The 15450-nt window shown below is 37.8% G+C and overlaps 1 protein-coding gene across 2 annotated transcripts in view; it reads left to right on the forward strand.

The window, feature by feature from the left end:
- Window positions 1–13115, forward strand: part of LARP4B (La ribonucleoprotein 4B) — a 56710-nt gene extending 43595 nt beyond the window's left edge. For both annotated transcript variants that reach the window (XM_075144113.1, XM_075144112.1), the window contains exons 13-17: window positions 1107–1152; window positions 4471–4635; window positions 7748–7872; window positions 8534–8645; window positions 9239–13115. In XM_075144113.1, coding sequence (XP_075000214.1) covers window positions 1107–1152; window positions 4471–4635; window positions 7748–7872; window positions 8534–8645; window positions 9239–9520 — 730 coding nt within the window. In that variant the 3' untranslated portion in view covers window positions 9521–13115. The remainder of the gene's footprint in view (window positions 1–1106; window positions 1153–4470; window positions 4636–7747; window positions 7873–8533; window positions 8646–9238) is intronic.
- Window positions 13116–15450: the final 2335 nt, after the last annotated feature.

Consider the following 15450-nt stretch of genomic DNA (forward strand, 5'->3'; position numbering starts at 1 on the left):
TTGTTCAGCAGTGTAGATTGCGCACCTGAACCTGTACTAGCAGTGCTCATTGTTAATTTTTTCAGTTGAAAGATCAAAATTTTGCCCAAATTAGACATTTACAACAACAAAGATGATAGATTGGTATGGAGGGAGGAAAAAGGATTACATGCAACTAAGAAAACTATTGTTACACAGTTTAAAAAAAAAAAAAACAAACAAACACCTGGGGAGCTGAAAATTTGTGAGAATTTAGCAGGCTTAGCTTGGATTTTTTTTAATACAGTACAGTTCTAATAAGTGCTTTATAAAAGTACTGTGCAGCTTTGTTTAATGATGGCTGTGTTTCTGTCTGCAAGTAAATCACATTTTGAGTGACTTAGTGAATTGGAAGATAACTCGAGTCTTTGCAGATGATCCTATATTAGACTTGTATTGTATCGTTGCAAAATTAAGTGGGGATTTTGTGCAAGGATTGTAATACTTTTCTAAATCTAATTTGCCAAATTGTGTTATAACTAGTGGATGAAAGTGTGATTAAGGACATAGGAAGCAAGACTGCTCAAACTATAGACTACAAAAATGTACAGGAATAGTCAGTACTTAGATTTATATTCTGATGTTTCTGTATTGAATACATTTAGAATATTAGAAGTCAAACAAAAAACTTAGGAAATATATTGAAACCAAGTTAGAATGCATTGCAAATTTTAAACTGCTGCTTGGAGGGGCTTTACCTGAAGCAGGCCTGGGAGAGAAGCGCTGAAAATGTTTTGGAGGGGCTTTACCTGAATTGAAAATAGCCATATTTCAAAAGTTACATAGGTATATAAAAAAAAGACTAAAACCTTTACTTTGGATATTGAAAGGTTTTGTCTAAGCTTTATATGTAATCAGCACTGAGAATTATTTGTAATCAGTGTATTCTTATGCTGACTTGTATAAGATCCGTACTTTTATTTTAATGAGAGCTTGCTAGGAATTTTTCCCTAAAACATTTTTTTTTTAATAACCTGTCTAGAATGAAGATGGATGAAATAGCAATTTGAATTAATTTCTCCTGTTTTCACCAACTGCCTTCCATTCATTTATAGGCAAGGTTCTGATAACTGTTTTCTTTCCCTTAGGAAAAACTCATATGGCTACCGGAAGAAAAGGGAGGACAAGTTTACAGTGAGTGTTCATGATCGTATTCATCTAGATTAAAAGTAGGGTAACAAGGCGATAGTATGGATGTTATGTGGAGTAGCAGGTGAGAAGTAATTGCACAAGCAATTGTATGTCACAGTTGACTGAAGACAGCGGTTCGCTAGAGTCACATGCGTTTACTGCATTTGGGTATCAGAGAAGATTGTCCATTAATGCAGAAGTCAGGAAAAAGTTAAAATTACTCTTTTATGGTAGCAACAAATTTCCATCTTCATGTTACTTTGTTAGCATGCCAGTGTTCATGCTCAGAGAGAGCTAAATAACTAAGCTAAAGTTCAGAACACTTGATACTTGATTATTGTTCATGTAGACGTTGAAGAACATTTTATAGATCTGTGTGTCATAATGCATAGCTAGAATGTTAGTTATTAAGTGGTCAGTTCTGTTTCTTAAATGCCTCTCCAAGTACCACTCGGTAAGGGTATACTAACACTATTGAAATATTACAGTTTTGATAAACTTAAATTCAAGGTGAATGCCTAAATAGCTTTGATACTTGAAAAGGCTGGACTAGACACTACGTAGAAGAAAAGAAGTAGAATTTTTTTTAGTAGGACCTAGGGTTTGATTTGATAAAACCAGACACTTCTCGGCAATTCATTTTTGCCACACATGGCATGTTCATGAAGTTGAACCTGATTATTGCCTTATTCTTGTTACAATTGCAAAATAACCCCACTGCATGAGCCATAACACTTTCTTAAAGGTCTGGAATCGTTGCATTTGTGTGTTTATGGCTCCTGCTGTTGAGTAGCCTTAGGGGACTTGGATAAAGGAGCATCAAGGTTTGGAAAGCATAAAACGACAAATGGTTCCTTCCCTTTGGTTGTTTTTAGCTCTTGTCAAGCTTCTCAAAGCTGAGTGAGATCAGATTACATGTAGGATTCTCAATACTTCTTTCTTTTGCCCTTTCAAAGCTGCTTGTATTTTTAGATTTGATGTTTTCCTATCAACATTTTTGTCTGTCCTTGAAAGAACAAGGAAGTGGTACAGGTTAGGCGTATAAGTGAGTGGCTGGAGTGGAAAGATTACCTTGGATACTCTTACTGAGCAGAGAGGCTTTTCCGACGCAGCTGACTTTAAAGGTTATTTTAACTTTGAATGTAAAACTGGTAGATGTGACTTCTTTGGAGACCTACGGTTCCCCTCTCTCAGCACCAGGCTTTAATTGCAGCTTGTGCAGCCATGTTCCTTCTAGTCTCTTCTGGCCCGTGAATCTTTAGTCTGTACTGTCCAGTGATGCAACTTGAACAGAGGTGAGAGCTGCTGCACACCCACAGCTGTGTACACTGGGAAGGAGCGTACTCTGAAGTGAAAGATTAAAATTTGACCCCTTCAGACTGTGGAAATAATTGAATCCGGGATCCTATTTCTTGTGTGATGCTGTAGTGATTAGATAGTGTACACAGAACATCACTACAACCAGTTGTATTTGAATGGAGTGATGACTTCTTTCGATTTTTATTTTTTTTAGAGGAAAAATTATAGAGAGTATGTATGCTTGCATGAGAAAGAGCATGAACCTTTTTGATCAGATTGTATATGAGGCTATAGACATAAGCCCGTTAACTCAACTTGTCATAACAAGTTGACTTGAGAAATTTTATGCAGTTGGCAGCTTAAAATCCATTTAAGTCCTCCCTGGTCTCACTAATTTAAGATGTTAATGCTGCTTGTTTCTTAGTATGTTGGGTTCTTAGGACTCATCTGTGTAACTTAAAATGTTTGTAACAAATACAAAAGCATTATCTATTGCAGGACTTCAGTCCCCTTTAAGAATACTAAGTGCTGTGATTTGACAAACTGCTCTAAAAAAAAAAAAAAAGGTGGTTCCTCTTGCAGTTTGAGCTGGATAAGTGTAGTCTCTCTCCATGACCCTCTGACAGGTCATCCGACTTCTATTTTTGGAGGTTTGCAGCCTCCATTGCTGTAGCACTCATAAACTGTATTCTGGGGGGGTAATGCTGGGTCAGTAGCAGTCCTAGGAGCTGTTGTTGTTCTTGCCTCTGTATTTATTCTTTCCCTACTTCCCTCTCAACACACACTTCTTTTGACATAAACTATAGTTGTGAAAAGACCTCAAGGGTAGTTTTCTATCTGTTGCTCTTCATGAGAAGGAAGGGGAAAAAACAGTAAGTAATGCAACACCTTTCTGTCCAGAAGCATTGTTCTCACATTCAGACATCTTGGCTATATACCCATAAATATTTTCCTTTTCAAAATAGGAATCAAATAGTTGCATTTAGCCCATTGATTTTTTTTTTCTTTTTTTTTTGCCTGGGATATTGTTTTTCTTAGATTTAGTTAGCAATTCAGTCTTCCCTGGTCTCACTAGTTTAAGATATTAATGCTACTTGTCTCAAAGATTGCTTTGTATTTGGTATTCTGCAGCAGAGGTCATCTTAGCACAGGCCCGAGCACAGTCATGAAACAGTTAGTTCTTTGTTTAGATGATGTAGATGAAGTTAATGGGTAACTTCAGTTACAGCATATTACAAAAGGAATTTTATTTTTTCAGTGTGAATAGAATTTAGCGTTACAAATCCTTACAAGTGGTCCTCACAAGTGATCTTTAACTGTGGTACTCTTAACTCCTGAACTGCTGTCTGTAGTGCAAAATAGTTGCATTTAGCCCGTTGATGGGTTTTTTTCACTGGGACATTGTTTTTCTTCTCAGATTTAGTTAGGAAAATTCTCACTGTTTCAAAAATAGTTTTGACATTTATCTTTGCATTTTTAGGAAGTGACCATATAAAGTCACATTAATTAGATGAAAATTGCCATTGTCCACACTACATGCAAAGCATGCTGTCTTGCCATTTCTTAATATATCTGAACATGATAGAAGATTCTTGTTGACTCCTGTCTTTCATTTAGAATGTTACCAACTGCACATAAATGGGCTTTATATTTTCACTATATCATGACACGTAAACCTAAAGGTCTGTTTTTCTTTCTATGTCAGTGTAAGTGTCCATCCTGAAGGAAGGGTCAGCGAGAAGACTTTTCTTACTATACTAGTATCACTAAAGCTTATGCATGTGAAATTTTTAAGGATGCTTATGCCATCCCATTTAAATAATAGTTAAATATTTTAAGGGCAACAGTGGAAAATGAAAGCATCTGCTCCTCAGTACTGCGTGGTTTTCTTGGGAGGTGGGATGGGGGAAGCCTCTCTAGGGCTTCACAGATATAACTCAAATGCAAAATACAGTTTAGAGTCCCATGTCTTCCTTTTCTGTCATCCAGTGCAGTAACCTCAGCATGTTATTTCTATTCCAGAGAGGCCAAACACAGTCTCCACCACCCCCAAAACCTCCATCTCCTAGCTTTGAATTGGGTTTATCTAGCTTTCCTCCATTACCTGGGGCTGCTGGCAATTTAAAGACCGAAGACCTTTTTGAAAACAGACTGTCCAGTGTGGTAATAGGAACGTCAAAAGAAAGAGTGAGTAGCCAGTATTCATTTTTGTTGGGAAAACAAAGAATTGCATACCTCTTGTTTTCAGATTTGGTGGCTTATACATAGAAAGAAACTTATGGGTTTACATGGGTCATAAGAAATGCTTTTAAAAAACAGCTGTCAAATGATGTGCCACTGCCGCCTTCACTTATGTCTTAGAATTTGTTGGGTATTCTTTTTGAGATGGAAATATGAGCACCAGTATAAATAGACGTTAATAGCACAGGTTAGAAAATACGCTCTTTGCTGTTCATAATTGCCTCAGGCTTTTTGATAGACTCAGGTGAAAAGTATGTGATAAATTTTCCTTCTGTTTGAAAGTCAGACTTCTGAGTTCTATATAAAACACTTGAAAGTGACAGGGACAAACTTTTAAGCACTGAAATATAAAGAAGCTGCCTACACAATCTCAGTACACTAGGCATCATAGCTGGAACAAGAACTGTTACCAAAACCAGCTGGATCCCAGCGTTGTCTTGTCATATTGCTTGGAAAGATAAAAATATACCAGAATGACTTGGCAACCACTGCTTTCTAGATGTAGTAGAGATGCAGTTGAAAATTAATGTTCAGTAGCTGTTCATAATTTCATTCTTAGGACATTCTCTACCATGCCATCTGTGAGTGACATCTGTGAGTGACAGTATGTTCTCCTCCATCAAGACTCATATAACCCTGTGCACTATGGAACAGTCTAGGCTATGGAAGTCTATATTGGCTTTTTTTGCTAGCTCTAATTTAACTTGTGTTTTTCTAGCTGTGCCACAACTGAAGAAGTTAACCCCTGGATATAGCAGTGCAAAACATCCTGATGAAACACCAAAATCTCTCTTGTGTCTCCTCTCTAAAACCAATCTATTGCAGAAGTGTTTTCTTTGGTGCCCACGTATCAGGGGTGGGTAGGGAGGGTATTTGTTGGTAAAGGAAAGAGGAAGCGGCAGGGCAGCCTGCACCCGAAGCAGTGATTGCACAGACAATCACAGACAAGCCATCTATTCTGTCTCCTGCAAGTGGTAATAGGGACAACTACATTCCAGCATTGCGTTTAGGGCGAATGCGCAGGACAGTGCTACGATAAGAGCAGTGTTTAACTCACTGTCAGCCAGTACTCCAGACCGTAGTCTGTTCTTGGCCAAGATATATCTATTTTTAAAGTATTTTATCTCTATTATTTCTGAAGTGTTTTTTTGACTCTGTTTCAGATTTTAAATATAATTCCAGCACTTGCTATTGATACTGCAGCTGAAAGCCCATTGCTCCTCCGATTACAAATCTAGTACTTGTTTTGCACCGTACTTACTGTAAAGAACTTACACTTCTCCCCTGTAGAGGCAGTCTTAATATCAGGCACTGAGGTTATATGGTAGTGCAATGCACTGTCACGTTAAAAAGCTTCCTTTGGTTTCCCAATTTCTTTTTCCAGCTTGCATGAGTTAATCCATACCATTGTGTGGAAGAAAGGGATTGCTCTATCTTTCCTTGTTGGCATTAATAAGGACTAAAATAACAGTAGCTGGGTCCAAAGAGCGATTGTGTTCTACTACAAAGATGTTTGAGTTAACATTAGAATCTTGCCAATGTATACAGGCTGCTTTTCACCTTGATCTCAACATTTTTTCATGTCACCTGATGTAGAGTTATGAAGTGCTGAAGTAGAGTTACACAGTGCTACTTTTGTTTTATAGATGGGCAAGTCTGGTGTACAGAAGCTGAGTGAACTTAGGTTGTATGATTTCCAACAGTTGTTATCCAAGCATCATACCTTTATGCTCTTTACTATGTTGTGCTCTTTTATATGTAGCTCTGGGGAATGGCAGGTGTTAATCACTCCACATTTTCTAACTAGGAAACTGCAGTGCTGTCAGATCAGGGGCTGAGTGTTTTGGCCTAGGAACAGCACTTGCACGTCTGCCTGACTTGAAGCTATTCACACTTAACCATGTACCTACAAGTTTGGATGAACTTAGGCCAGAATGCTCAGCAACCTGCAATTTCAAGCCTTTGCACACTATTATAGTGAGTAAAACTATAGAAGCTGTTCTTTCATTTCTAAACATCCAACTTTTATGGTTTTACTTTTACTTTGAGTAAAACTAGGCTTAAATCTACTGCAACGATCTCTGCTGCCTGATTTAAAACAATGTCATCAAATACCATTTTTCTTTCTAACAGTGACCACAGGAGTCTCACGTTTTATGACCTTTGAATGGTGGCTGTGCGGGGGGAAAGGGGTGGCTACCTTGTTCCTTCTGTGCTTGTGTTCTCCCATTGCTCTCCTTCTTACCAGAATCTGTTCTGGTTCTAGAGTCAGACAGGTCAGAAGCAATACAAAAACCATAGCACTTCTTAAAACAAACAAAATGGTTATAAATGTCAGAAATATGTTTTTCAAGATAAAGTCTTCTTTCTCTTTTCTTATTTTGTGACAATTTAAATTCATGCGTGCATCTTGCACCTATTTGGCCTTTATCTGGAAGCACAGTATCACTTGGCACTAGCAGAATCTTTTGAGGGCTGTGGAAAAAGCCTCTTTTGCTTGGTAGCAAATCACACTAGAGCATAGGAAAGGGACTTTTAAATGGTGGTCATATCCTAGTTTGCAAAAACTTCAGGGTTGGTTTTTTTTTAAGCTTAGGTTTTTTTAGCACCAGCTATTGGCATGAGTTAGATGCAGAGTTAGAGCTTTGAAGAAGACAGTTCTTAGTGGATAACTCTAGGAGACTTTTGTCTTGATAGGCTGACTACAGTTATGTCAACAGGCGCAAAGCCTACTTTGTCACTAGCAGGTGCAAAATTCCCAGGTTGAAAGAAATGATTTTGTCATCCAGCTATGTCCCAAAGGGAACTAAGCTTCCAACTTTTTGGGAAAGAGCCACAGTGTGTCATTTATTTGTCTGTGTTTGTAAATAGTTGTAAAGGAGAAAACTCATATACATATATTGTTACAATACATATATTGGATCCTTCTGTATCTTCCTGTAGTTAATTTACCCGTATAAATCAACTTGTAAACTGTTTCCCGATTGTGTTAATTTTCAGGCAAACCATATTAATTGGATATTATGATTGCCCTTCTGTGCCTTTTTTCCTCCTTCAGAACATTAATGTGGATGCAAGTACAAACACTATTCCATCGGGAATTCCTCGAGAGCCGTTGTTGCCAGTTTCTTCTACATTGCCCAGGACATTTGAAAGGTCTCCTTCGCCATCCCAGTCTTCTGAGTAAGCACTTAATTACATGGCTATAATTATTCTATTCTGAATCACGTTTGCATTTTCTGTCATAAGAAGGCTAGGTGGAACACTGTAAATAGCTATTAAAATCTTAATGAAAGAAATAATATTTTGCTGTATATTGTACTTGTAGTAAAGGCAATAAAGCTTAATTTCTGAACAATATCGTAATAGTGATTCAGTCATAATAGTCATTCAGCAAACAGAAGTTTAGTGTTGTGTTTTAGTCTCTGCAAGTATTTAAAAGTTTTAATGAATACCTTACTGTCTTGTATTTAGATAGCTTTGAAGCATAGAGAGTAAACCCAAGATCCTGTGGGCAGTACCGTTGTCCATACGATAAAGTTTTCAGTAAGACTTTATTTGGAACCTGCAAATCAAATCGAGGTGTTTGAGTAACGGGAGTAAGATAACTGAATAACCAAATGCTATCAGAATGTCACAAATTACAGGTAGTGTCAAGTTCCACAGGAGTATCTTTTTTTAATATTTGATAGCATTTTTAAATGCAATGCTTGTCGTAATGTGCTAGGCAAACTGTAGCTATAACTTCTTACAGCCAAATAAAGTTTTAGACTCATTATTAGATAATTCATCTATCCTGAAGTTTCACTTTTCATGAGCCTTGCTTCCTGCTGGATGCTTACAGGGACTCCAAGGTTGTGGATAAACAGCAGAGAGAGACACAGAGTACAGAAAGGCTTTCTTCTTCCACACTCAGTACTGCATGTAAATCGGTACAAGTCAATGGGGCTGCCATAGTAAGTGACCTTATTACTTCACCTTCTCTTAATGATGCAGTTTGATGCATTTAACAGAATATTACTTCCATTGCTACCCAGTGTTACTTAATCATGTGAGCCCAACATCCTTAAATTTGCCCAGCATCCTTAAGTTTGCGTGTTGGTGGCTTCATGATTACTTTCATAATACAATTATGCAATTAACAGTCCAAAATTGTTCAAGATAACTTGGTGAATGATAGCTCTTTATCCGAATTCTCTTCTTGGTAGTATCCTTGAGGTAGAAGCATTAATACATATGCTGATGTTTAAATTGTCACTAATGATGAGTATTCATTGTCTTTCAGCTGGTTTAGAATTTGTTTGAATTGGAAGTATTTTGCCCTATCGCAGTACCTCATTTTTCTGGCATACTGTTTTGCATTTTACCTTGTCTTGAACATTATTGTCTGTACAGCTTCTGTAAACTTCATACTCAAGCCCTCATCTGCATATTTGAATGCAGCAGTCTTTTGGGACAAAGACTTTACCTTTTTTGTTCATAAAAGTAAATATTTTTCCTCAGGATGCTTTGTTTAACTCTGATGTCCTGTTTGCTTTTGATTTCACAGGAACTGCGAAAACCTAGTTATGCAGAAATTTGCCAGAGAACAACTAAGGATCCTCCTACATTGCAACCCCAGAAAGAACAGAAGCCAAACACTGTAGCATGTGGGAAAGAAGAAAGAAAGCCCACAGAAACAATAGAAAAAAACAGAGAACCTCCTCCTGCAAAGTCACATCCTGGACAACCCAAAGACCAGAGGAGACAGTCAGGACGCAGATCGTCCCCTCCAGCCGTTGGCAAACGCTTAAATAAAGAACAGAATACCCCTCCAAAATCTCCTCAGTGAAACTAACACCTGGGAGGGATTCGAAAAGAGGTCTGCTTCCCACAAATTAAACCCATGTTCCCACTAAGATACCTGAGAATGAGTTGCTGGTTAGGAGCTTGCAGTGATACCAGGCATATAACAATGCCTGCAAGTTATTTTTCTGTGAAATACTTTTTCCCCTCTTGAACAAACATTCTATTTTTTCTGGATATTTCTGGATAGTTGTTCTAAACCTTACATTTAGGTTGGTGCTTAATTGGAGGTGAAGCTTAGTGTGATTATTTTTTTCAAGATGTAAAATATTTGTCTTTAAAAAAATCAACTTTTTATTAAGCCTCTCTGTGGCTGTGTGAGTGCAAGCTCTGTATAGTGAGTTTTTTCTAAACTGTTAAGCAGAAATGTGCTGCTGCAATATTTTTAATAAACTGGTCTGCAAGTACATATCTAAAGTGTCCAAAAGACTGATAACGGCAGCTAGTGTGTAGAGTGCAAGGAAGTAGATATATTTCACAAATTAGTATGTGACCTTGAAGTTTTTTTTTTATTGGGCTGCTGTACTAAGCGTCAGCAAATGAACTTGCACTTTTAGGTTAAACGAGTAGTTGTTTCTAGCGTTTTTAAAAATTTAATCTTTTTTTGATGTTTTGCACACACAAAATGAATCCTACGGAGCACCATAGCAGTCATTCTAAAATATTTCCTTTTTTGACTTACTGCAAGCAAGTAACCATCTTCTCACTCCAGAATAAAACTGATGTTATAATTTGCAAATACAAAGCACATTGTGAATAGAAAGAATTAAGTCTGTGAGCTTCTATGGTGGTGAAGCCTGTTAGTGGATGTTACCAGGAGAAAGCACTGTAGCCTTCTTCTGATAACCTTAGCTTCCCTGTGCTTGTAAGGGAGTTAACTGAGTCAGCGCTGTATGTTCTGGTTACCCCTGTGCTCTGTGTAGACTTTTTTTTAAACTCTGCCCCAAGTGCTCTTTGAAAGAGTTCATATCTTAGTCAGCCTTGTGTTGACATCTTCCTGTAACTACAAGCATTGGCATACGGATTTAAATTTTTCAAGACGTGAGATAATGGTGTTTGTTTTGTGTGGCGGAGGAAGAGATCCCTGATTATTTACCTCTGGGATGAGGTTTCTCACAGTTATTTACTTTAGAAGTGATGCGCTTTCTGAAGGACAAGGATGCACTAAATTAGCGAGTTTCTAATAAAGTTGAATATAAATTATTTTTGTTTTAAAATGCCTAAAGTTTTTCTTTAAGTGTTTAAACTGCAGGAAGTTCAGACAAAATTCATTCCTGCTGACTATGACAGTACCGTTTATTCCACAAAAATGTTTATTTAAACAACTGATTTTTTTAAAGAATTATTTCCATCCAATATTTAAAGACTTGAATTTTATTTAAACTTGAAAATGACTTTGCCTTAACTTTTGTACAAGACAGCTTAGAGTTAATGAGGTCTGACCCCGTGGAGGGTTAGCATGAGTGGAATACAGAATTACTCAGTTACAGTATGTATCTATTGTCACTGGTCTTACTGGGTAAACATACTGTAGTACAGGAACTAGCAGCAGTTTTTGTAATATACCTTAAAGATCTTAAACAGTTGATCTTTTTCAGATTGTTGAAAAACCTGTAAATGCAAATAGTCAATACTGTATTAAATATGTGCACTTGGAAGTGTGTGCTTTGCTTGTACAGTTGTAAATAATCAGAACATATAAAAAGGTACCCTAAAGAAAAAATCTGATAAAAATTATTGATATTATAAATGTTGCTGTTGAGCTGGATGTAGATAAACTAAATGTTGTGGTTTGAATATTACTTTAATTTGTTGTTTTTTCTTTTTCTTATTTTATTCTGGTGTGCTGAACTGACTCTGCCTCTTCACTGCAAAAGGGAAATGGAACGAAAGTCTTATTTGAAAGCCCTCAAATGTTTTCCTAAGTCCCTCTAAAAACAAGCGATTTAACCAATTCAGAAGTGTTCTGCAATGTAAATAGTGAATTTCAGCAGTCGAACTGTAATTTTAAGTCATTAATAAAATCAAATTTAATTGGAAAAAAACTTCAGACTGCTACAAAAATATACACTGAAGCTTACTTGTCTGCTTTCAAGAATATCAGTGCTTTCGTTAGTGTACGATTCATAGAACTGTAAAGTAACTATAGAAGTTGACTCCTGACAAATTTCCTGTTACAAGCATCAATTGGTAACTAGTTGACCTTTTAAATCCAGCCTGTTGTATGCTGCAGAATTGGTCAAAATAGGGCGTGCTGGAACCTGTTGATTTTTCTTGTTTAAAAAGCGCACTTTGTGAATGCTGTGGGAGGAGATAGGACTCTGACAACATCACTAAAACTGCTCGACTAGTTCTGTCATTGGATTTTTAATATGCTTCTCCTTTCCCCAGTGGCAGTGAAAATGGTAGCTAGAGTTGTGTATGGTTTAGGCCAGCTGTATGATTCGTTTTGTTTGTCTGCTGGAGGTGAAAGGCTTACCAGCTGCAAACAATCACAAGTGGTTCCTTCCAGCGACTGTGTACAGCCAGTCGTAATACTCACTGGTACCTGAGGTAATATATTGAGACCAGCGGGATGTGTTGTGCTGTTCTAATGTATTCTGCTGCCATTTGTGCTAGGTCAATACACTGTAATTACTGCTTACCCAGCAACAGTCTGTTGCATCGAAAGTTTAAACCTTCCTCTGATGCGGTTTTTATAGCTTTTTTTAAAAAGAAAAAAAGTGACACGCCAAATAGCTGTGTAATATACAACTTATCCTTACTGCATTTTACTTTGAGATTCCTCCCCCCTCCCGCCCCACTCAGTGACAAAATGGAGTTTTCGGAGTAGAGTTGTGAAGTTGCATGCAGACTGTTGCTACGATACATAGAGAGATTAAAATGTCGCTTTTAAAATGAAAAACCTCCCAAAAGCAGTAGCTGAGTTAAAGTTCAGGGATACAGTAATTAAAATTGGCATTTTACCTTGTAGGACTGTGTGGTGATGCTTTTCAGTTTGAAAACAAGTCAAAATGGGATCTGAGACTCTTCTTCCAGGAATTTAAAAAACAACGGTTGCTTTTAAAACTTAATATTGTTTCAGGTCAGGCCCCCACCATGACCCTGTCATTTGCCACTTAGAAATCTAAGCGGCAAACTTGGCGAACAGTGGCAAATTTTTTATGTTGCAGCGTTATCCTTCAAAGACTTCAGCAGTTGGCTTAGAAAGGCCCTTGTCTGAGTGTGGTGCAGTGTATCACGAGCAACAGCTGACTGTAATGGTGCGTACCTATCTCTGTATCTCCTTCAGCTAGCTACAGCTAGGGATTTTTATGTGCTTTGTAACCTATTACACTAATAGCAGCAGACAATCGAAGATTTCTAAGGAGACCTAACAGCTGCCAATTCATGAAATAGAAGTGTAATATGGGAGCCTTCTTGAGGGTTTTTGTTTTTGTTCTTCTTCCATTAAGACTGGAATCAAGCTTACATGTAAACTATCAGTAATTTAAGTTTCCTTTTGTGTCATAAAATGTAAAACTGTCTAATTTGAAAAAAATATGTAGGTTATGAAAAATAAAGATTTAGGCACTGTTGAATTCCTGATTTTTTTTAATTAAACCTTTCTTCAGCAGTATTTTTCATTACCTTTTGTCTTTTGCTCCCATTTTTGGAAATTGTGTATTTCTGATTTTGGGAAAAAAAATCTTTGCTTGCTTTATTGTTCAGCACAGCTGTTATAACCATCACCTAAGGCTATGTAGCAGCAGCAAGAACACCTATAATATAACTCTGAAGGCAGCAATATCTATTAAATAACTATGACTGTTAACTTTATTTAAAACAAACAAAAAAAGCTTATGTGATGTTTTGTTTACTAGACGTTATCATCTTTATTAGTGGTTTCCTCCAATTATTAGATAAGGTGTTGGCTTGGTCTTAAAAGTGGATTTTAACGTTTGGAGTGCTTTGGTTGCATGGCTCTTGAATCCGGAGATGTGCTGGGATTATTTTTGGCCTTGGCTGGTTTTAGAGGTTATCCTGGTCATGCCTCTAGGAAAGAAGAGCTTCTGGGTTATCCCCCCTCTAAGTAAAAGGTCTATTTTGGAAATACTTGAAACCCTTTTTCTTTTTTTTTAGGTTTGTGTCTCATTCAGCTGTATCTGACCAAGTTTAACGATGGACGTAAGCATGGAAGTATTAACAATTGCTGTGTTTTATAAGCCTCTTGGGAAGTATTGCAGTAGTATTCTTCAGGCTGAATGTTCTGTAAGCTTCTGGACAGGTTAGGCTGCTTGCTGCTTTATTTCCCCACTACTGTCTGCTCAACAGGAATACCAGTATATACTGGGCACTGCAAGTTTCTCCAGGTTAGAAGAGTCAGTTAAACATTAGGCTTTGGTGACGTGGACTACAAATAGTTGAGGACAACCAATTTTCACTTCAGCAGAAGTGAATATCCTGTTCTGCCCTTGGAACTCAGTTTTCTATTACTTAATGTGTAAAATGCATGGAAATTTGTCAGCAATGTTGCCATAATCCTAGTGTGGCTCTTCAGGACCACCGCAGCTTTAGCAGAAATCGGGGATTTATTTGTTCACGCAATAAAATTGGGCAGTGTCCCCTTTGTGCTGGTTTTCCCCAATACAAAGTGATGTTTGATGATGGCTGCACCGATGTTCATATTGAACAAACTGTTTCATTTCCTCTTGGGCATGAGGAGAAATAGTGAACATGCAATTGAGTATCCGGAGGTTACTTATTGTCCCAGAAACTGTGACTCATTGCATTTTGATCCGAAGACTTCTTTAGAAAAAAAGATTTCATGAAGTTTTAAGTTTTCTGATATGCTTTTACTTCACAAACCTCTGGAAGTTAAAACCTCGTATTCTGTTGGTTATCATGGGTGGGCTTTTATGAGTGCAACTGCTTAAGTCAGGGAATTGATTGAATCTCAAATTTTGCTGGTTTATAGGTGGAAGTAATGTTACCTACTTCATCTCTGCATTTGAGAGAAGCAGCTGTGTGGCAGTGTAGAGCCCTGGTGCCATCCAGTTACAGTAGCATCCATTCTCAGCACGGATATACATCTTTCATATAATTCAATGTTCAACTTAGGTTGATCAAACAGAAATTTGCTCCTATTGAAGTGATGCATTGGAATACTGTTACTGAACTGTTACGCCAAATAAGCACAAAAATGCTGTGAAGAGGCTGGCCTACCTGAGCTGTGCCATGACCTTCCTTTCCGTCTGCTCCCTCACATCATCAGCATGCTGGCCTGTCTGAAAAGTAATGAGAAAGAGGGTTTTTTGGAATAGGTCAGAAGCTGTTGTACCATCAGCGGCATGGAGGAAGGGGCAGGAATACGCAGTTGGCGCCCAGAGGGGACTGGCGTGGTAATGGCCGTGGCAGGGACAGTGTCTTACATCAGCCGAAGCAAACTGAGTATTTGTACAATTAGCTATGAAGAATGGAAGGTCTTGGCTTAAGCACAGCCTTGCTTGTGTTTGTGTTGTGTTGTCCTAGCTCAGGTGAACGTGGCTCAACCCATTAAGGTAGCTTGGTCATTTTTGAGCCTTATTTTCACAGTGGAAAGAAGAAAGGTCTGGTTTTTGCTTTAGCTTTTTTGGTTATTCTTATGTACAAGCTGTAAATGTGCTAAACCTTAGTCTATCACCATGAGACAGATTTATCAGAGGTCTTTGTGCATCGTCCTGTCACAACTGGTTTGGGAGCAGTTCACTGTTTTGCAAAATGTGTATGTGCTGGGGGAAGGGAGTCTAAGATAAAATCACCCCCTAATCTCTCTTAAATTCTCATCAGTCTGAAGAGCAAATTGCTTTGTGTGCTTGTGTTACGCACGTACAGTGTGGAAACCGTCCTGCAGTCTGATAGCTTTACATCCCATTTACTGTAGGCAGGCAGTTGTCT

This window comes from Calonectris borealis, chromosome 2 (assembly GCF_964195595.1).
Source record: "Calonectris borealis chromosome 2, bCalBor7.hap1.2, whole genome shotgun sequence".
Classification (NCBI taxonomy): Eukaryota; Metazoa; Chordata; class Aves; order Procellariiformes; family Procellariidae; genus Calonectris; species Calonectris borealis.